The following is a 22893-nucleotide window of genomic DNA, read 5'->3' on the forward strand; positions in this document are numbered from 1 at the left end:
CGGGTGACTTGACACTACCCTTTCTGCTCCTGCTCCTTTACCTCCCAAAGCGCCCCTCCCCCGCCTGAATTGGGAATGAGGCTTTGTTCAGGGGTGGACTCGGTATTTCTCAAGAACCTACTGTGTGCACATTACGGCTCCTTGAAGTGAAGTCCTGGGCTGGCTCTGGCGCTACAAGGTGTCCAGGACACGGCCCCTTCCCGCACCTCCCAGGGACTTCCCACCCCTTCGTATGACCTCAGCCTGCTGTGCCCACCCACCCAGCTGACCCCGAGAGCGTGCTCAGGCTTGGAAAAGCACGTCTGTGGGTGTGAGAGACGGAGCCACAGCATAAGGTGACTATGGGGAAGCTAGGTAAGTATCTGCACTGGTTCTACCCTGGCTTGGGGACGCGAAGGAGTGTGTCCAGCCGCGCCTGTTGGGCTGCCCGCCCCTTTCCCTCTCCCCCGGAGAGCTCTGATGTTCCCCGCGGTGGTGGAAGAGGGTGTGTGGGTGTCAAGGACTCACAGACCAGGCTCTGCTGTCAGCTGGAAATGGATGAGGGTTCCACACTTGGCTTCTGAAAGAGGGCGAATTGGGAGCTGGGGTGGGGGCGGTAGGTGAAGGGCAGAAAGAGGAAAAAGAGATGCGGGTGAGGGGTTACCGAGCCAGGACCGACCTTGCTAGGAAGGAAAGGAGACGTGGCAAGCAGGGAAGTCGGAAAGATGAGGCAAGGGCGGGAGGGGCTTCTCAGCAGTCGGGGCCCTTTCGCGCGAGTCTGGGGCCCTTTCAGGAGGAAAGGGGGTGTTGTTCTTGCTTGAATTTTTCGGTTGGTCTTCCCGAAGCTTTGCTACGGGGGCAGCAGCCTGAGTAGGGTGGGGTGTCCCCTCGGCCCTCAGTTTACTGTAGCGGGTGCTGGAAAGGTTACAAGGGATGTAGAAGGGTGATGGTCAGGGCGGGGGCGCGCTAAGATTTTTTTTCAGGGTGGGGGGTCTGCAGTGAGGTGCTGGGCTTCAGGGTCAGGTCACCATGGGATACTGGCTCAGGCTCCAAAGACCAGGAGAAAATACAAGAAGCCCGCAAAGAAAATCATCCCCCGCCACCACCCTTGGCACCGTACCCCTCCCCCCAGGCCCCACCACTCCCCGCACCGCCTCCCCCGGCCGCCTCGTGCTGCCCCCTGCGTCGGGACGACCGACCCACGATTCTGATTGGTTGGAGACCGGGAGGGGGAGCCGAGGGCCGGATTGGCTGGCGGGGCCAGCGCAGGGCGGGGCGGCTGATTGGCGGAGCTTGCCGAGGGGCGCGCCGCTGATTGGCTGGGGACGAGGAAGCAGGAAGGAGGGCGGCGGAGGCTCTGCTCTCGGGGAGTTTGTGGGGGAACCGCGAGCGGCGTAGCGGATCCCGGAGCCCGGCCCCCGCTGCTCGCCCGTCCGGCCGCCTGCCCCGCCCGTCCGGCCCTAGCCCTCTGCCCGCCCCGGCCAGGCGCGCCCGCCCCCCCCGACGGCCCCGCCCGACCGCGGCCCCCGCTCCGCCCGCCCGGCCCCGGCCCCCAGGAGGAGGCGCTGACGCAGCAGCGTGGAGCCCGGGAATTGAGCGCCCCCGGGGGGTTCCAGCCGCCGGATTCCAGCCCGGCCAGGGCCTGCGGGCGCCCAAAGCCGCGCCGTCCGCGCCGCTCGTCCCGGTGAGCAAGGAAGCGGGATCCAGGAGGGGGAAGGGGAGGGCTAACGAGCGAGAGCGAGCGAACGAGCTGGGTAGGCGGACTAGCAAAAGGGAGAGGACCGGCCGCCCGTCAGCGCGCCCCGCCGAGCGCGCCGCGCCGCCGCCCCCGCCAGCCCCGGGAAGGGACGGACGGACGACAAGAAGCAGGTGCGGCTGCTTGCCCGCCCGCGCGCGCCGCCTCCCTCCCCCGGGTCCGGCGCTGCGGTCCCGCCATCGGGGAGCACTGCGCGCCTCGAGGTGACAGCCCCCGGGGGGCGCCCGCTTCGCAGGCCGGGGGCGGGGTGGGTGGCGGCCGCAGGGTGGCAGCTTGGCCGGGCGGCGGCGGCGCGGGCGTCCCGGGCTACGGAGGGCGGGAGGACGCGGGGTGCTTCCTTGCCGCGGCGGAGCCAGCTCGCCTCCGAGTGCGCGGGCGGCCAGGCCCCCGCCAAGCCCCCTCCCCCATCGTGGTCCCCGAGGCTAGGGGCCGCGGCTGGGGGCGTCGCCGCGGGAGCGCCCTCTCGGGGTGGGGGGCGCCCTCCGTTGTTGGGAGCTGACCGGCAATTGCCGGAGGGGGGGTGGGGATGGGGGCCGCGTCAGGGTGAGGGGTAGTGTGGACCCGATCGGGTCGGGCTGAAGGAAGGGAGGCGCCGAAGACGGAAGGGGACCGGTTCGAACAGCGAGTGTGGGCCGCGGGAGGCCCTGTGGGGACCTTGCGGGGCGGCGGCCGAGTCCGAGGTGGGGCGGGGGGAATCGAAGTTGTCAGACCGCCTCCAAGTGACAGCCGGACCCGGTGCTCCAGGCCCGGCCTGGTTGTGCCCTGCCAGCCCCGCCGCCTCTCCTCTGGGGCCGGGGGCCGGGTCAGGTCGGGCCCAAGGGGCCCGCTCGGCGGTGAAGAGCCGGACAAAGGCGGCGCCCGAGCGGGCGCAGGTAGTGGTATCGGGGAGGGGAGCGAGTCCGGGGCACCCACCCCAAGGGGCGGGCACGGGGCCGGACTCTGCCCTGGGGACTGCGGGGGCCGGGGCGTCCACCGGGAGGAGCTGCGGCACTGGCTCTGGGCTGTAGCCGCAGATATCCTCGCGGCTCCGGGAAGAGTGGGGTCGACTTAGCCAAGGCGGAGGGGCAGGGTTGGGGGTGTGCGCACCGAGTGCCCTGGCCGGTGGTGAATGGGCTGGTGGACTCACAGAGGCGAGCAGAACCAGCTAGCAGTGAGAGGCTTTCAGCAAGTCTGCCTATCGGTGGAGGTTTAACTCCACCTGGGATGTCTCCTAGTGGCCCATTGTCGGCAGTCTCTAAGAGCACAGACAGCTACTTGGATTGGGACTAAGGGACCCCACCCCCCCCAACACACACACCCACTGTGCTTGGCGATGCCTTCACTGTTGCTGTAGCAGTTTTCCTTAGGCAAGAAGGTCCCCACATAGGGGAATGATAAGCTGAGACCATAAATCGAGGCAGAAATTTGATGATGACATTAAATAAGGTTTCCAGCTCTCTTTTATACCACCTGGCTCGTTCCTCCCCCTCTTCTACCAAAAAGGAAAGAGCCTCAGAGGGACCACATTTCCCGGGGACACCACTATCCGAGGACACATTGGAATCTCTGGCTTAAGCTATGAGAGAGCTGCTACCCTCAGCGGTGAGCACCTCTAGGCTGTGTGCTGTTTACCCGTTTGTGAGAATCCACTCAGCTCCCACGGCCCTCTTCATGTGATTAGGTTGGGAACAGGAAGAGCGGGGACTCGGGCAGATAACGGCTGAGAATATGGCCTTTTGCTGAGAAAAATCTGGGTTGGAGTGGTACACCAGTGGGACTGGTCAAGAGCAGCGCTCGGCTGTGTTTGGCTCTAAGCCCACCTTGAGAACGCTGCTGTCTGCCAAAGGAGCAGGAACAGCGGGGTGTGCAGTTCATTCATAGCACCCCATCTCTCTCCCCAGGAGAGTCTGGACCCCAGCTTGGGTGGAGTTGAGGCTTGTGGGGAAAGGAGGATATTACTTCACACAAGAGACTGAAGTTTGTTTGAGAGAGTTTAATTGTATGTCTAAAATCCAGAGGAGGCTGGAGAATATTCTTTTGCTGGGGTTGCACTGGATGTGATTTCCTTTGGTGGCAGTCAGAAGGGTGACCTGGTTTGGCTGCCGGAAGGTGGGAATTGCCAAAATAACATTTCCCTCTGTGACAGGGGTTTAACCTGGCAGAAGATGCTTGTCTGTCAGATGAGTGGTTAGGAGGGCTGGCTCTGGGGAGTTGAGCCATTAATGAGATGTTTTCACTCTCCATTTTCTTCTGTCCCTTCCCTCCCTTGTTTTTCTCTATATCTCTTTTTAGAGAACCCAGGCTAGCCTGGGACTAGTACGTCCCCTCTCTGGTGTGCACTACATTGCTGGTGTCTGTCTGTTGGTTCTTTTTTCTGTCTCTCCCTTCATTTTTGTTGGCATGCCTCTGTGTCGTTTTCCTCCTGCTCTCTCTAGCTCTTCTGGTCCAGTCTGTTCACAGCTAGCAGATCTTTCTCCCACAGCACCCCTTCCACGAGTCAGTTTCTTACTCCCTAGCTTGTGCTTGCGGCTTTTTCCTGCAGTCTGACCCTAGACAGTGTCCCTAAGGCTGTCACTGGTCACGCCGAGCACTTTTGTCTCTTCCTGCCCTTTGCTCCCAGCTCCTACCCTTCCTTCCCTCTCACTTGTCCATTGTCTTGGTGTTGGTCAGGCCAGGGAGCTCATGAAAACGGTTTGTCGAACATGGTGTCTTCACAAGTGTTCTGTAGATTAGAAGGTTCTTAAGGGTTGGAGTAATGAGTTAAACGTGTGTATCTGTTGTGTGATCTAATCTTCCTCTCAGGGTTGTGTGATGTGGAATTCAGTGGGGATGGAGAACCTTTGGCTCTTCTAGAACTGCTAGTGTGGATTTAGTCCTTGGAGGTCTCTGACCTCTTCTGTGAAAGGGCATGTTTGTGAGGCTCTGCCCATGGGCCTGTTAACTGCTGTTTCTGATCCATCTGCTGAAGAGTCAGTCCTGTAGGTGGTTCACATGACACCACACAGACATGAGTTGGGAAGGGGCTGTGATCCTGTCCAGTCCCCGTGGACCATTCTCCTTCTGTACCCAGCTTTGCTGTGTGTTTGCTACTTACCTGCTGTCCGTGCTGCATGGATCCATACGCTTCACCTCTTCTTGTCTGGATGTCAGTGAAGGAAGAAAACACTGGAGAACAGAGAAGAAAAATAAACCTGGGTCAGTCCCATGGGTGGGATTGTGGGGTTCCTTTTATAGTAAGTGCTTTTACTGACTTTGGGGGTTATGTCTGTCCCGAGGTACAGCTTTGGGGAAAAAAGGCTTTTGTTCAACTGTCTCAGAAGTTGGTGTATTGATGATCAAGCCTAGACCATTGGGGGCGTGGGAGAAGACTGATGACTGGTTTGGAGTTAGGTGATAAAGAAACATACCCCCACCCATCCTCTCTTCCCCCCAAACCTTTCAGTTGTGCCCCAGTTTGATGATTAATGAACCAGCATTTACCTTCCAATCGGGAAGGCCACCCCTCACAGTTGCCATGGCAATGCAGACCTCTCCCCGTCAATTAAGAAAAAAAAATCCTACTTACCTTTTACTGCAACAGAAAAGCCACCTCAGAAAGCCTCTCCCTGAGTGTTCTCCTCATCTGCCTGCACAGGCACGCATCTGGGAACACAGTCCTTCCCCTCTTCAGGGACATTTCCTCACCTTGAGCAATTTTTGTCCCTCTTGGAGCCAGCAGCTCTAGAACCATCAGAAGAGGAAACAACCTTTTAATTTATGCATCCATGATGCAAATTACAGTCCAGAATGAGCCCTTCTCTCTTCTGTAGAGATAGAGGAAGTGCCTGCCTCCTTATGCTCCCGTGTTAAGAGACATGAATTGGATAGCAGTCAAAAAGAAAATTTCAGTAGACCTGAAAGAAATTCAACCTAGCATATCTACTTGAAACTGGAGTTCAGTGAAAATTGGCTAATTATTTTCATTTCTCTCCGCCGATCCATCTTAGTGGCTAAGAGGACTTACAATGTTTTCATTTTATCTACTTTTGTTCCTCTTGGTCTTGCTCAGGCAACATCTGGCCTCAATGCCCTGTCAAAAGGTGAGTCATTAAGGAGGAGAAAAAAAAATCCAAAGGGGGGGAAGTCCCCAGAGCTGAAAAGTAGCCTGTGTTGTACTAAAGCTGCCAGCCAGAGCTGCCGAGTTTATGGAGCATTATATGAACAGTCCCGACATTAAAGGGCCTCCTTTTTATGAATGGGTTGTGAAGAATGTAAATAAAGCAGCATCTCTCAATGGGGAAGCATTTCACATAAGTAGCACTACCCCATCCCCAGTATTTATGGGAGCTTGCTAGCACAGTCTGGCAAAGCTTGTTTCCTTTGTGACTTTGGAGGGACTTTGGTTCTGATGCAGCCTCAGCAGGCGCTCTCTAGCTTTGTGGGCTTGGCCTTGTCTTAATGGGTCAACTCGTGTCTTTTAGCCCTCAAAAGATGGGAAATACCAGGTGATCTCCAGAGCAAAGGCTCCTGACACCTAGTGCTGAGGTTCTGCAGCTCCTGACTCCTGGCTGCTCACATCTACCACATTAGGCCTGGGAGGTCTTCAATGATGAGATCCTGACTAGTTTTTATGGGAGCTACATAACTGGACTAAAATGGACTGGCTTGAGTGTCAACTCCTTTTATGTTTCTCCAGCCCATCTCCTGGTTTTGCTGCTGATGAGGTATAAGATGCCTAAAGGAGGTAGAAGAAAGCAATAGGCTTCAAACATCCTGCCCTTGGGTCCCAGGACAGGTGTGTAGCTATACCAGGCATCTTAGGTGAGAAAGCTAGGAGTTAGAGGCCACTGGGATAGGAGAAGAGGACCCAGAATGTAGTCATTGTCCTGGGGTAGTCATTGTTCTTTGACACAGGATGGTTATTTACATGACTCAGTGTGGAGGGTTCTCTTCAGGCTTGCTCTGCCAGGGAGAAATGAGAGTTTGCCTCTAAGTCTGGCCTTACTAATTGATAACTTCCAAAATAACTATAACCAAGTTACTTTAATGAAAAGACTGGTTTTTCAAAGATAACGATTATCAGTACTAGCTAAGGACTTATTTGGGTCTGATTATTTTTTCTTGCCTCTGCATTCTCTGAGATTTGGGAAGGATAGATATGTTGATTCCCAACCTGGAATAAAGGAGTGTATCTAGTTTCTGCCTCTACCAATTCAACTTTTCCCGTTTTCTGCTTCAGGAGAGAAGAGTAGGCCCTTCAAATGTAGTCACTTGTCCAGAATGTTTAGGGACAACACAATTTGTTTATCAGCTTTCCGTGTGGCCAGGTGGTTTAAGAAGTGTGTTTTTAGGATAGTTATCAGGGTACCACTTGATGCCCTGAGATCTTAAAAAGTTTTCGAGAAGCACAGCACCATCAGGGTCAACTGGGACCTTCCCAGCCCTGGATTGGTGTCCCTTGCACCTGTACGTCCTCACACGGTTTCTATTGTATGTAGAAAAATAATCACATGGAGAAGAACGATGTTTAGAGAAAATCGAAAGTACTAGAGATTGTCTGCTCTGAAGAAAGGAAGCCAGGAACAGTTACTCTGTGTCTATAAGTTAAGGTGGGGTGTAGGCCACCCTGAATCTTCACTGCAGTCTAAGTCAGGGGAAAGGGGTCTCCTTCAGCACTATAGGCTTGCATTGGAGCTGGGAAAAGCTTTTTCTGTATTTACTGTAAAATTCTCTCTGGAATACGCACCACTTTCTAGGTAATGGGTTTGTTTTGGAAATGCTTATAAGAGTTTATTCGGAACTTTGAACCAACTTTCTGTTTGTTTGTTTTGAGACCAGATCCTGTATAGACCAGTTTGGAACTCTCCATCCTTCTGTTTCACTTTGGGTGCTAGGATTACAGATGTGTGAACAAACACATCTGTCTGTACAAACAGTTCTTTAAACTGAAAATTCAAGAAAAACTATTATGTTGGGCTGTCACCTAGCCACCTACCTGTGTGAGGCCCTAGAGAGCGGCAACATGGTAAAAGTATAGGCTCTGCCCTTGCTTATAATAAATAGTGCGAGGAGGGGAGGGTGGAGGGAGGGTGTGTGCTCTCTAGTGCTCACTGGTGTTGGTGCACACTCAGATCATCTACCTTGGCAATATGCTCCTTTACCTGCACGCGCACCCCCACCCCCATTCCATGCATCCTCCTCCTCTTCTTTTTTAATGAACTTTCTGAATCTGTTTCCATCTGCCGAAGATGTTATGGTAACAACTTTTTCCTAGAACTGTTGTGAGGGTAGATGCAGTGATTGTCATGTGCCAGGTGGTACTGGCTACCCAGATTACAGATTAGCATTCCTGATAGAGTAGGAGGCTCTGGTGAATCAAGTTCTCTGCCCTCTTAGACATCTTGGAGATGGGTCTTTACTCTGGCTCTTTGCTGCTGATTCCATCTTCCTATCTTTTCTGGATTTATTGCTTATTTTGTTTTGAGAGTCAGGGTCTCTCGTGCAACCCAGGCAGGCCTCAAAATTGCTGTGTAACCAAGGATGACATTAAACTTCTGGTCCTCCTGTTTCCACCTCTGGGATGCTGGGATAAAGCTGTGCATCATCCTGCCTGGTTTTACACAGTGCTAGGGATCAAACCCATTACTACCAGCATTGGGCAAGCACTGTGCTCTATCCCCAGCCCATCTCGGGCATTCTTTGTCATAAATGTATTTAATGGTGGTTGATGGTAATAAATAGAATCTTTTCCTTGAGGTAGCTAGGGCAAATTGGGAGAGAAAAGGGGATGGTCGTGAAAGCGTTGAATAAATATGAATTAATTTATGAATCTGAATAGGCACTGTGGACTCTCACGGATGAGGGGAAAAGTTGAAGGCCAATGGGATCCTTAATCTAGGCACGTGAAGTCCTTGGATTGCTTTCAAAACTGTTTGGGAGCATATCCTATTTTTTATGTTTCAGAAACCTGTGTGTACCTGAAGAGAGAGAGAGAGAGGGAGTGTGTGTGTGTGTGTGCGTGTGCGCGTGCGCTCGCAAAATGAGCTAGGGAAAATACCCAGAAATCTAAAATACTTAACAGATCCAAGCATTTTGAATAAAGGGTTTTCACCCCTTGTGGGTCAAGCCAGTGAGCCAGCCAGCCACCAGGTAAGCCTGCCTTGTGGCTGGAATTTAGTAGTGGGGAGGTCAGATGCTACCTAACCCTCCCCCAGGCTTGCAACCTGTTGAGGTAGCATTGCAGCCTTATGACTCCCTCCCTTGCTGGAATGTTTGGAAGGCTTGGCCTTGGGACTTGTTTTTTGTGGCAGCCTTGTTCAGGAGGTTCTTTGTTGGGAAGGTCTGGGGTGGAGCTCTCCTCCTGACTTGGTGGGTCACTTCTGTTCAGGACTGGGAGGTAGCTGGCAACCAAGGGGGGGGGGGGGCCTCCCAGTCTTAACCAGACTGACTGAAACTCCTTGAGCAAGCCTGACTTAAGATCCACCCCCAACCCCCTTTTCTTTTACTGATGCTGGGGATTTGCAAGTGTTAGGCAAGGAAATGCTTTTCCTCTGAGGTCCATCCAGAACTCTGTCCGGGTGGCTGAACCTGTACACATTCTTTACTCCTGGACAGGCTCGAAGAACAGGTCGGTAAGCTGTGGACTCTTAATAAGGAAGGCTGCATCAGTAATACAGGGTTTGCTCCTTAGTTGCTAAAAGCCCATTACTGAGGTATGGGAAGCGCTGTCCCCATTCCTGTCTCCAAACAGCTGCTTAGAGCAATGGGTTGTGGCCCCAGGCATAAGTTTGCTTCTGCTAACCCAGCCTGGGTAGTGTGGCGTATGGTAGTGGGGTTTGAGGGAGCCTGGCCTGGAGATCCTGTACCCCACCTTGGAGTAACCCTTGTGGAACCCAGCAGCGGAATATAGGAAAAGTTTCTTCCCTCTGTTGTCCTGCAGCCTGGTACTTAGGATTGGCTAGCACTGCCTTCCCTGCTGGGCTTTTGTTCTCACCACACACCTGGTGTGTCTTAGGCCCTGAATTGATGAATCAGAAGTGCCCTCTGCAAACTCAGCCAACTCTGGGGCTCCCCATCACAGCCTTCTCAGAGCTGGTCCTCCCTTCCCCCAGCTCCATGCGTTCCACTAGCCCACTCTCCAATTTCTGGCTTTTGCACTTTTATTTTCATTCCTTTGCCTGGTACTTGGAGGGAAAGGGGAGAATGGGCTAGGGCTGGAAAGGTGGCTCAGACCCAGGTTTGATTCCCATCACCCACATAGTAGTTCACAGCTGTTTGTAACTCTGGGCTCAGAGGATCTGATACCGTTCTGACACACAGATGGTATACATACATGTAGTTGAAACCAAACTCGGCACACAAAGGGCAATTTGTAAAATGAGAAGAAAAAAAAGAGAATGGGCTTGTATTAAGTTCCTGGTGTATACTCAGCACTCGATATATGTTCTTACTTAGTCCTATAAACAAAGTCTTGCTTTGAGAAGGAGCCCGAGCAAGGCATGGGATTCAGGCTCTTTTCCAGCTTGATCAGGTTAGCTCTGCCGTGTGGGGCTGACAGTGGGGGCAAAGGTTGTAAGAGGTGCTGGGTATGAGCAGTGGGTGCTCTGAATGCTCACCGGAGCACCAGGAAGAGCTAGTAGAGAGTAAATTGGCTAAGGTAGAGGTTTGGACCTGTAAACAAATCCCTTAGGGCCAACTGCGTGGCTCAGTGGGCGGAGGCATTTGCTGCCATGCTTACTCCTGAGTTCAGTGTCAGAACCCTCCTTGCAGGAGAGAGCTAACTCCCCCACAAGGTGTCCTCTGACCACCACATGTTCTCTTGGCATATACACTCATACACATATGCACATAGCAAAAAAAAAAAAAAAAGTTTAAAGAAAGTCCCTAAATACTAGTTGGCATTGCATGTGGTTTCCTTCTCACTTGTCAGTTTCGGGGAACAGAACATAGGTGTTATTAAAGCACAAAGCTCTCTGCCCACTCTCCTTGTTTAGGGATCTGTAGATAGGAAAGGTGCTTGCTCCCTTTTTCCCCTTCTTCAGCCCCTGCCTGTTGGGGCTTTGCCTCAAACTGAGGCATTGGCAGTTTCTGACCATCAAGAGCTTACCATTTCTGTTGTTAACTGCCCTGAACTTTGGTCTCTAACAGACATGGGAGTATGTAGCACACACACACACCCCCATCCCCAGGGGTTCTGTGTGCCTTTACTGTTACTGGAAGGGGGGCTGGCTGGCTTTGGCCCATGGGTTATCATGCTGGGGTCATCAGAATTGATAAAAGTCAGACCTGGCTTTAAGGTTGTGCTGAGCTGGCTTGGCCCTGCCTGCCGGGAGTGAGCGAGAACCTTTGCTGTGCAGCTATTCACCCTGTGTCTCTGGGGTCCCAAAGGCCCCAGAGGAGCCTGTGACCTGTGAGGAGCAGGTGTGGTTTTATAGGGCCTCAACAGTACTGGTGTCTCTGGATGGCAGGTGTGATTCCTCAGATGGATGCCAGACCTAAGAACAATCGAAAACTTGCCAGCGCCCAGATGGGTGGGACCTGCTCCATTTGGTTGTGCGCTATGCTGTCCTCTCTGCCCACGTGTTTCTGTAGTTAAGCTCAGCTGCAAGGTGGCTTGAGTACCTGCAGCAAGTGAGGCCAGATTGGCAGGGCCACTGCTTCTTAGCAGGTGGTGCTTAGCAGGGGGGTGGGGTAGTACCTCAGTGGCTCCTCAGTCAGATACTGTGGGCAGAACACCTGCCACCTTGACCCCATCCTGTGATTGCCCCATCTCCTCCCATTGATCCTATAGTGGCTTCACAAGGGAAAAGTCCCCATCTTTCCCTGGGATGGACATTTGGGTGTCCATAGCAGAATAGTAACAGAACAGAGTTCAAGTGCAGGCTGGATGCTTGGATGGGCAGTCCAGGCTGCTCTTGGCTCCTGCTATAGAGAACGAATGATTGGTGCCTCGCCTCTTGTGACTGGGAGGGAGAGGAAAGCTTCTGTTCTCCAGAACGTCTTGCTTGCCATCCTTGTCAGTACTGGGAAGTAAGGTTCAATTTGGTATGTCTACTTCAGACAAGGAACCTCCAGTTCAGAGAGTTTATTTAGGTGAGTGATGCATTTGGCATAGAACCAGCTTTTGTCTTGCAAAAGTTGAAAGTAGAATGAGCCCAGGACCTCACACTTGGTTAGACAAGCCTTCTACCATGGAGCGGCAGCCCAGTCTCAGAGTCAGGTCCACCTTCCGTAGGTGCTCGGGTCTGTCTGATTTTCACCAGAGACTAGCAGTGTGGTACCTTTGCCTGGCTTTACCGTAAGTCCAGCAGAAGCATCTGTTTTCCCAGGTGCCATTACACATGTACATGGAAGGGAGACTCTACCTTTACATGATTGTTGCTCTTCTCCAGTAAGAAGATTCAAGAAAGCCAGTGTTTCTGACAAAGGTTACTCCTTTCAGGGGTGGAGCAGCTCCTGCCCTAAGACTGGGGCACTGTAGTAAGGGGAGCAGGAGTCAGTTCTAAGGATCTCCTCTTACGGGGGTGGGGGGCAGATTTAGTTTATGGGAGTAACTCACATTATGACCTCAGTCAAGGCCCCTGGCCTCCCTTGCTGGAGCCTTCAGCTAGACACCTAACACTTTGCATGTGCACCAACTACGTCTATTGATCAGGATGGTATCTGCACAAGAGACAGAACATCTTGCCTTTGCTTCTGGGGAATGGCTTCTGCTAGCCTCAGGCAGACCTCAGTCCCAGTGAAGTCTAGCCCCACTCACTCACCTTACACTTCAGACCCACTCTGTACGGAGCCTTTGATGTACACAGTGGGACTCTGGCTTGCCCAGCCTTGCTGTATACTCATGGATTTTGGATTCAACTTGTGGGGTCTTTGACCTAGAAGCCCTCTGGCCAGCCACTGTCCTTCAAGGCAGCTGTTTAGAGCTGATGACAGTCAGACTGGTTTTCCCCAGTGGGAGCTTGCTTGATACCAGCTTAGTAAAAGGTAATTGCCTGGGGGCTTCCTTCTCTCAAGGGGCCTGCATCCTTGTGCAGGGGTAGGCTGTTCCAGAGGCAGAAGAGCAGTGCTCAAGTACCCCCAGCCCCACCACTTATAAGCCATACAAAGTTCCGGGTTGCATTAGTGTAAATGAGAGAGCCTCCAGGACATCTGTCCTGGAATCAGGGCCAGGCCTACTGCATGCTTGGGATTTCCTTCCCTCTGGTTGGAGGACACACACACACACACACACACCCCACGAGCGCAAGCTGAAAGCCCCTCCACCCAGCCCCACCCCAGGGAAAAGCTGCTGCTGAGGTTCTCACTGGTGCTTCTGAACATGACTCACACCAGCTCTCCAATATCTAAGTACAGCAGAAGCTGGCAGCAGAGACCCCAGCCTCTCCTCAAGACGGCCACCAAGGCACCACATGAAAGCTGGAGGTTATTGCACAATGTGCTTTGATGGCCCAGGCAGTCTTTGGCCAATGACAAACAGGAGGTTTGGCAGATGCAGAGGAGGCTAGCGGGAGGCTCCTGTGCTTGGCTTGGAAACAGGACTTGCTCCCTAATGTTCAGCCCTGGGGGAAAGGGGGGAAGCAAAGGCTCCCCGAGTACCGAATGGAGTTTAAAATGAAAACCATCTCTACAGGGAACATACACTCCAGGGATAGTCTCCTGAGAGTGACCTGCTTTTCTTCCCACCAGTCTGCTTGGGAACCTCTAGGGTGCTAAGAGGGAAAGACTTGAGTGCATCAAGGACTGTCGGCACACCTAGGTAACAGTTCACAGCAGGCAGCTGTCTCCTCCCCGCCCACAGCCCTTCCAGCCGTGCTGCTCTCCGGTTGTGCCCTTTCCCACCCCCCTTTGCTCTGTACTTGGTATCCATGTGTTCAAAGGCCACAGGACCAGGTGACCTCACCCTTGGCCCCCAGCCATTCTCAGGCCCAGCTGCTCTGGCAACTTGGGGCCTGTTGAGGGGCTTCAACCCATGTTTAGCTGTATTGTCTGATCGCTCGTCCTTCATCTCCAAGCTCCTCGGGGATGGGGAAGTAGGGCTTAAACTGCCCGGAAATGCAGATGTGTTCGTGGTGGTGGTGGTGCTTGCTCTTGGCTGCTCCAGCACAGGGCACTCTGGTTTGAGAAAAGGATCTGTGGGTTGTCTGTGCTTGGGTGCTTGAGAGTGAAGGGGGCATGCTGGTGAGTATGCTGAACAGCCAGGACAGTGGTCACTGATTGAAAGCAGAAAAAAGAGCTTCACAGAGTCCTGAGGTTGTTCAGAGCTCTGCCATTTAGGAATGAATGGATTTGCTTCTGTGACTCCGATGTGCCTGGGGCCTGGTTTTGGACAGTAGCAGGTCTCCATGTGATGCCATTGCTTCTTCCCTTTCCCAGTTTCCCCGTCCTTTCTCCTTGAGGGTTGTCTCCACTGCCCTGTCAGCTGAGTTTTCTCAGCACCCTTTCTATGCTAGTGTAGTGTGTCTGTACAGAGAACCCTGCCACTAGCCCAAGACCAAAGAACTAACTGGAGAAAACTTGGCAAAGCCTGGAGTGCTCAGGCTTGGGTTTTCAGGGCTAATCCTCAGCCCATCAAGACCTTCTCTCAGAATGAATAACAGTGGGGAAACTAAGCTGAAAAGCCTGACCCGCAGGGTGGGAAGACTCCTGAGGTGCCTGAGGAGGAGCGTGCACTGTCTGGCACCTTGCTTGGCAGCCTTTGTGCGTTGGGAAGTGAATGGCTCTATAGTCTGGCCACACTCCCTCGCCCCTGCAGTTGTGCATTGTTTTTACATACAAGTGTGCAGTGCACAGTTCTGCCGGCTCTGTCTGGCCTTTGTCACTTAGAACTCGGGATCAGGCTGCCCCACATGTGTACAGGGGACCTCAACAAAATCGAAGTTAGGGGATCATGCCTGGTCATGGGTATCCTCAGGCTTCCTGGGGCAACCCCCTTGCCCTTTCTGCCCCCTACCTGACACCTTGCTTATCAAGAAAAACTTAGGGACAGGGCAAAACTTAGAGGGAACACCACTTTGTCTCCTTGCTGGCTTTGATCCTAGCCTAATGTCCTTTACCAGTAGTGGCACAAGCTGCCTTTCTCTAGAATCTGAACCATATTGTGTGAGGGCTGCTTCCTAGGGCACACTCAGGTCTCACATCTCTTAGGGATTTTCCAGAAAGATTCAGTTAAGGCCCTCTTGCTTTACGTTTCATGTAAAGTATCGTGATAGAATGGATCTGCCCTTCCCCTGCCTGGCAGGCAAGTTCTTCAACTCAACTCTGTCCATCTTTTCCCTCCTGTGGCTAGTCTCAGAAGGGGGGGATGGGGGGAGCAGTCGGCAGTGCTTTGGCCATGATTCTGAAATGCTCCGTGCTCCTATCACCTAGCCCTGCTCCGCCTGTGTTTTCAGAGCCCCTCTTGAGTGTCCAGTGGGGAGAAAAGGAGGTCTGATCGTCGTTTTCCGCTCCTCCTGTGCCTTGGCACTGTTATCTGCGGCACTCTCAAGCTTTCCGAACTTAATTCACGGGGTCTAGGAGAGAAGGGGAGCCAGTCCTTGAATAGCTACTGAGCGTCTTACCTGTGTGTACCTAGAAGCCTAGCCCTAGGAAACTACAAGGCAGAGGACGAGCAGGAGTGAGCAGGAACCGCTTTGGGTGAAGGAGGGTGGGCTGCAGCGGAGGAAAAGTTACAGGTCTTCTCATTGCCTGCCTTCTGACCTGCAGCTTGGAGGGATTCCATGACACACACTCGAAGAAAGTCCCTTTCTATGCTGAGTTCCGGCCCCACTGGCCGAGGGGAGCCCCTGCAGATGGAAGACAGCAGTATGGAGCAGGGAGCTGAAGACGTGGAGCCAGGCATGCCTGCGAGCCCTGGGCACCTTACGGGGCGGCGCAAGAACTACCCATTGCGCAAACGTTCACTGGTCCCAGAGAAGCCCAAAGCCTGCAAAGTGCTGCTGACTCGCCTGGAAAATGTGGCTGGTCCACGAAGTGCAGATGAGGCTGATGAGCTGCCCCCTGACCTGCCCAAGCCCCCTAGTCCAACCCCGTCCAGTGAGGATGCTGGTCTTGTGCAGCCCCGCAAGCGGCGCCTAGCCTCCCTTAATGCGGAGGCCCTTAATAATCTGCTGCTGGAGAGAGAGGACACCAGCAGCCTGGCAGGTGCCCGCCGTAGCAGAGGTGGGGACTCTCACCGTAGCCGGGACCGGGCCACGGGGTCCTGGTCTTTCTCTAAGAAACGACCTCGGCTGGGAGATCTTGGAGAAGGAAGTAGGGACCTGTCACCAGAGCTAGCCCCAGATGAAGGTACCCGTCGAGATGGAGATCCAGCTCCCAAGAGATTGGCTAGCCTAAACGCCGCTGCCTTCTTAAAACTCAGCCAGGAGCGGGAGCTACCTCTTCGACCTTCTCGTGCCCAAGCAGAAGCAGATGGGCGCTCCTCTGAGCCCCTGGCACCCAAGGTCCTGCGGCCGAAGGTCAATGGAAAGAACTGTCCCAAGGCACGGCAAGGGGCTGGCTCTGGGGAGGCTACAGGGCCCCCCAACTGGCAAGAGCAGCCTGAGGAGCATTGGCCATCTGCTCCGCCTCGTGGGCCAGCCAACCAGCCATCTCCCCAGGCCCCAGGCAAAGCTCTGGAGAACCCCTTGCGCCCCAACCTGCCTCTACTGATGGGTGGACAGGCAGCCCTGAAGCCAGAGCCTGGACGACCAGGCGAGGAGTCACCAGCCCCCAAGCAGGAGCTGCATCAGCCCTCTTTCCCTGCACCTCAGCTGTCTCCGCTGCCGATGCCTGGCAATCCAGCTGACTATAGTGGTCCATGTGGAGGGCCTGAGCTCACTGCACTGGGCAGCTTCTACCTGTACTGTGGCCAAGGTGGGCTACAATGTGGGAATTACTCCCCTTGCCCCATGCTCCCAGAAGGCAAGCTGTCTCCAGTGGCAGCCCCCAGTGAGGGGCTACTCATGGCCCCAAGCTCAGTACCCTCCGGCGTCCCTTTCCAGCACCCTCCTTGGAGCGCATCTCGATACTGCTCTAGTGAGGACACTGGAGCGAATGGCTACAGCATCTGTGGAGTATTGCCTCTGCCTCGCACACACATTGGCACTACCTGTGGTGGCTGCCCTTATAAAATGCCTTTTACCGCAGGTAAGCCTTGTGGGGACACATGGTGTGCTAGGGGGGTTTTAAAACATGGCATCTCAGGAGGCTGGGATCTAGCTCTGCACAGAAGCTCTGTTGGGTTTATATGTACTACCTGGGAGGCAGGGAACTTTGAGAAGGGAGGTCTCTACTCATTTAGGCAATGTTCTCCGCCTAGGAGCAGCCCCAGGAAAGTGCCCCATGCTTAGCTCTTAGGACCTGCTTTGCCTAGACTGTCAGTGAGATTTCTCAGTTTGGAAGTGAATTAACATTGCCATGGAACAGGACAAGGTCTTTCCTTCCATATTGGGACTTCCCCTTAGACTCCTAGGTACAGGAGTTAGGGCCTTCTGTAAGCCCTGTGGTACAAGTCTATAAGCTCAGCAACATGGAAGACTGAGTCATGCTTTAAGGCCAGCTAGGGCTATAGAAAGAGACTCCATCTCTAACAGAAACTGAAAAGGTCCTGGGGCTCAGCCATGATAGGAATGTTGACCTGGTATGTATGCAGGGAGCTCAGTCCCCAGTCCTTGGGGAGAAGGAATCAAACTAGGGTTTTACCGTGTGCGCTCTGTCCTGGGCTCTCCCTCTTCCCTTGGAGAGCTGCCATTCTTTGTGTTCTAGAGACTGTCTGAATGCTGGCTGAGTTTAGCAACCATAGGAAGGTTATGGGCTCAGGAAGTTGTTCCGGGTGTAGTGGGAGCTCCAGCTATACCGGCTTTGAAAAAGACAGTGCCCAGACATGGCATGTGTGAATAGTTGTGTGTAGACAGGGTGAGTGGCCCTAGGAGAAGAGACTAGCAGTGCTCTCTGTTATGGTTGGCTCAGACACTGGAATGGTTTATGCCCAACATGAACAGCATTAGACTGGTAAGGTTGCCCACACCTGTCTCTCCAGGCTGCTTTCTCCAGCTTCTGAGTAGAAATGAGGTGACTAAAGCCATCCTGACTAGCAGGTCTGCCCTGTGAGGGCTGGGACTTCTCTATGTTCTTCCTTCCTCTCCCCATATCCCTTCATGTAGGGGTCTATAAAACAACTTTATAGACCACTTGGCTCTGGACAGACTGGTTATATCAGGTTCTAGCATGAATCTGAGTCCTAAGAAACAAGAGTAGGCTGCTTCTTGGCTTTTCCTTAGACCCTCACCTTGATAAGTAAGACCACCAGTGAGCACTGTGTGCCAAGAACTGTTCTCAGTGCTTGACACACGGGTCATAAGGCGTGTAATTAGGCAGACTCAGCCAAGGTACCTGGATTGAAATGCACCCCCCCACCCCTCCATCCTCATGCCCATTGGATAAGCCAGAGACTGCCCTGTCTATTTCCTTCATTGTAAAGTGTAATAGTACCTACCTCAGGGATGTTGTAAGGGTGAAATGAGTTAATATGTAAATAAGGAAAACAGGAAATTCTGTGTCATACTTGAAAGCACTACTTAACATTTCTCAGAGGGGCCTGAGTGACTTGCCTGAGGTCACGTGGCTGTTAAGTGGTAGGTGTGGGACTCGTATTCCAGTCTGACGCCAGAATCCCTGCTCCTCAGTACCATGAAAACCCTAGAGAAGCTTAAGTCAGATCTAATGAAGATGTTTTTGCTGTCACTCCGTCCTGTTAGTGACACATAAATGTCTGCAGTCCAGTTCCCAAGTGAAGAAAGCCCTGTCCCATCTGCCGTCTCTGTGACGTTTGGGTTGTACCTTGGGACTAACTGAGGCTTGAGACCTGAATGTAGACCCTAAAGGGGTCACTGTTGATGCTTCCTGCCTTGACCCACTTTCCTTTTCCTAGAAGGCTGCAGGTCGCTCGGCCAATTGGAATTTACTCTCCCAGAAGCTGGCCACCCAGCCTCGCCTGCTCACCCCCTCCCGGGATGCCCCGTACCCAGTGTGCCACCTGCAGCAGAGCCTATCCCTCATCTTCAAACACCCATCTCGGAGCCCCAAACAGTAGCCCGGGCATGTCCTCAGAGCGCCAAGCCTCCAAGTGGCTCCAAGTCAGGTCTGCGCACAGGCTCCAGCTGCCGGCACACTGTGAGGAGCAAGGCTGCCCGCAGGCCCAGCCACCCCAAGCAGCCACGTGCCCAGCGCCCACGTCCCCGCCGCCGCCGGCGCCGCCGCACAAATGGCTGGGTGCCTGTAGGTGCTGCCTGTGAGAAGGCAGTGTATGTCCTGGTGAGTGTTAGCTCTTAGCTGATGGGAACAGGTAGGGGCAATAGGACACAGGACATGTAATATGATGGGTCTGGCTACTTGGTTCACTTCAGGAACCAATCCTGTTGCTCCCAGCCGCCGCCCCTCCCCCAGTCCTGTACTACATGCCCTGGTAGTTTTTGTTTGTCACTTATTCTCCTTGACCTAAGTCTTCAGCTTCCTCTTCACCTTCCACCCTACACTAAAATGGGGATCTTCTGGAGAGAATGTATAGGAAGAGTTGGGGTGAAAGTTAAATGATAGAACAACACTGGGAAGTGGAAGCTGTATCAACCAAAATGCTGAGCACTGTGCATGCTTTGTCCTCTTTAATTCTCACCACTACCATGTGTAGTGCACCTCTACCGTCTGTTACAGAAACGGAAACCGAGGCTTAGGTACCTTGACCCAGGCTTTGCCACTAAAAATGGTTATTTAAGGGTGCAAATTCAGACTGCGCCATTAGTGCAGATGCTTAGAGAGCCAGCCACATTCCCACCAGTCACTTTTTCCAAGCATAAGAGTTCCCCGCCCTCAATCTCCCCAAAGCCAGGCTTGGAGAGGAGGACCCAGCCTGTGGCTGTGCTTAGTGGGTTGACTGCCTTGATGGAGGAAAGTGGCTGTTCCTCTCTGCTTCCCTCTGTTCTCGCTGAGCATGGCTCTGAAAACGTGTTTATGTCATTGGTTCGTTGCCCAGGATGAGCCGGAACCTGCTATCCGAAAGAGTTACCAGGCAGTTGAGCGACATGGAGAGACAATCCGAGTCCGAGACACTGTCCTCCTCAAGTCAGGCCCAAGAAAGACGTCTACACCTTATGTGGCCAAAATCTCTGCCCTCTGGGAGAACCCTGAGTCAGGTACCTGTTCCTCAGATGGGAGCCAAAGGAACAGCTGCCCCCAGTTGGCCCCCGCCTAGAGTTTGGCCTGGTACAAGACCACCATTCCTGGCCATCTGCTGACCCTTTATCTGGGGTCTGTCTCCTGTGGAAGCTGTAGCGACCTCGTGACTTGAGTCAAATCTGTGCACTCACTCTGTTAGCCACCAGAGCCTGAGCACTTGCCCATACCTCACCCGCCAGAGCCTTCTTCCCACCTCTCCATGTCTAACAGCATTCCGGGCTGCTGCATGCTTGGCTTTGGTCAGAGGACACAGGTGGCCAGAGCCCGCAGGATTGGGCCAGTAGCTGGGGTTGGACAAAGCTCTCGGGCGGGTGGCCAGCCTGTCTTAAATAAGCAGGGTTGCCAGCTCCAGCCATGACCTCTTCTGTTGTCCCCTAGGAGAACTGATGATGAGCCTCCTGTGGTACTACAGGCCTGAGCATTTACAGGGAGGCCGCAGCCCCAGCATGCATGAGGTGAGCTGCCTGGCACGGGGAGGGGGCAGAGTAAGTTGTGGCATTAAACACGGGTAGGGAGGGGACAGCTAGGAGGCAGCTAAGTCCCCTGGGGTTTAGCCTCTCCCAAACACTGTCCCAATTTATGTTTCAAATGGGAATAATGATCCAGGAGCTTTGAAAATGGGAGTGAGCAGTTAGATTCTAACCACAGGATGTTGAGGTAGCTCTGTTCACTGAGCCCATTTCAGTACCAGCAGCACTCGGAACCTAGCTGAGTGCCTACAGGCTGAGGGCTGGCCAGACACACCTTTTATTCCTTTTGCTTTGCTTTTTGTTTTTGAGACAAGGTTTCACCACATAGCTCTGGCTAGCCTGAGACTTGATATGGATAGACCAAGTTGGCCTTGAACTCACAGACACACAACTGCTAGAGTTAAAGGCTGACACTAGCACACTGTCCCATTGGTGGGACGTTTCATTTCATGAGGGAGATAGGGATCAGTCTCCTTTCCTCTCGGGGCCGGCGTGGGCAGTCGGGTCAGGACTTACACTACACTGACTCCCTCCCTCACTTGCTGAAGGTGGCTAAGGCCAGTATGTTCCTGGAGTTAGATGCCTCCTTCTAGCTCCCATAACCAACTAAGCTGCTCCTGTCTCTCCTTGAGCCTTTGCAGAATGAAGTTTTTGCATCGAGACATCAGGACCAGAACAGTGTGGCCTGCATTGAAGAGAAGTGCTATGTGCTAACCTTCGCTGAGTACTGCAGGTGGGTAGTACCCTGCACCAGCACCTGGCCTCTTCCCTCAGACTCAGCTAGGGTGATTTGGGGGAACTGCATGAAGTTTGAAGGATATAACTATTCTCTAGACCCAGAGTTTTATGGACTCAGTGTTCTTCTCTAAAACCTTCCTCGAACACCTTTTTTATTGTTGTGGTTTGGTTTGGTTTGCTTGAAACAGATAGTCCAAATGTCCTGGACTCACTCTATAGATCAGGCTGGCCTTGGACTCAGAGTGATCCTCCTGCCTCTGCCTCCCGAGTGCTAGAATAGAAAGCATGTATTACCACACTTGGTTAGTGTTGTTTTTAATTAGCAGAGCTGTCCCTACTGAGGAAGCTGGAGAGTAAGCACAGTTTAAGCCTGCCCTCTGATCATGTGGCCCACCACCGTTTTAAGAGAAGTCTAGAAAAATGAGAGATATTGAAGAGAGAGGGCCCTGGAAGATGTATGTGTCAAGGGGCTGAAGTCAACTGAAGTTGGCAGGTGACAGCCTTGGGTGAGAGTAGAACCATGTCACCTCTCAGTTCCAGCTCAGTGTTGGGATGGGGAAGGAATTGGTTTTCTTGAAAAAGCAACTGTGCTAAAGGCAGTTATTGTGTGTCACTACAGATTCTGTGCCATGGCCAAGCGCCGGGGTGAGGGCCTTCCCAGCCGGAAGACAGCACTGGTGCCCCCATCTGCAGACTACTCCACCCCACCACACCGCACAGTGCCGGAGGACACGGACCCTGAGCTGGTGTTCCTTTGCCGCCATGTCTACGACTTCCGCCATGGCCGCATCCTCAAGAACCCCCAGTAGCCTCTTCATGCTCACAGTGGGGCTGCCTTCGGGAGAATGGGGCCTGGGGCAGGGGGGCACTGCTTGAAGCACAGCACTTGATTAAGGGGCCATGGGTTGCTGGCCTGTGGTTCTCTTTGGGGGGAGGGAGGGCAGGGGCCCTATGGATTCTGGGCCCCTTGGGAGAAAGGGAGGCCAGGATATGAGAAAGGTATCTAAACCCTCAGCTTTGCCTGGGGTACCCATCTGTGCACCCCAGAGTGGAGACTCTTGAAGATTCGGTCTTCCCTGAGGTTGGGCCAAGCCTGAGGGACAGGGACAAGTAGAAGGGGTAAGATCCTTCCAGAACCAGGCCTACCTGGCCCTCCTTCCAAGGGGAGCAGGAGCCAGCTTTACCTCACCCACTGTGACCCACTGCTTCCCTGTCAGCCTGGGACCAGGCTCTGCAGACTAGCACAGCTCTGGCTTGTTCCAGTGAGTCAAGAGAGCCGAGCCTTGACTTCCTCTTCCTGGACTCAAGGCTTTACCCTGGCTTTCTTCCTTTACCGCTGCAGTAGCCACTGGTGCTGGCACAAGTTGACCCTGCCCACCCCTGGGTGTCAGCCTTATGTCAGCTTGCCATTAAGGGTCACCCAGCAGGTCTGGCTTCCCAGAATACTGGTCAGGATAGAGTTCATCATGTCTGGAAGAGCAGATGTGTGCTGGGAGAAAGGGTGGGGGCAGGGGACAAGGAAAATTGCTACCTGATTTGTCGAAGATTTCTCCTCTTGCCTTATACTTGGAGGTTCTGGGAAACCTCTTGCAGAACTTCACACGTGACTCTTCAAGCCACACCCACCTGAAGTCAAACCAAAGGAGCTTTGTGGCTCCTCTTGCCCTGCCACCCCCTCACCCTAGTCTTTTGTAGATTGCACTAACTTACATCCCAGTGAGAATCAACACTGTATCAGTCCACAGTTCTGAGCTGCAGCCACTCCCTCTAGGAGCTAGGCCC

At 53.5% G+C, this 22893-nt stretch overlaps 1 protein-coding gene across 2 annotated transcripts; it reads left to right on the forward strand.

Annotated features, from left to right (window-relative positions):
- Window positions 1-297: 297 nt before the first annotated feature.
- Window positions 298-21936, forward strand: BAHD1 (bromo adjacent homology domain containing 1). 2 transcript variants are annotated; one of them, XM_080931016.1, is made up of 7 exons: window positions 298-354; window positions 15398-16819; window positions 18603-18985; window positions 19701-19860; window positions 20282-20358; window positions 21015-21106; window positions 21731-21936. In XM_080931016.1, the coding sequence occupies exons 1-7, from the start codon at window positions 342-344 to the stop codon at window positions 21918-21920; spliced, it is 2337 nt and encodes a 778-aa protein (XP_080787142.1). In that variant the 5' UTR covers window positions 298-341; the 3' UTR covers window positions 21921-21936. The 2 variants fall into 2 exon arrangements, with proteins under 2 accessions (XP_080787142.1, XP_080787143.1); XM_080931017.1 differs by lacking the exon at window positions 298-354 and adding an exon at window positions 1377-1663.
- The last annotated feature ends 957 nt before the right edge of the window (window positions 21937-22893 follow it).

The sequence above is a fragment of the Micromys minutus genome, assembly GCF_963924665.1.
Source record: "Micromys minutus genome assembly, chromosome: 17".
NCBI lineage: Eukaryota > Metazoa > Chordata > Mammalia > Rodentia > Muridae > Micromys > Micromys minutus.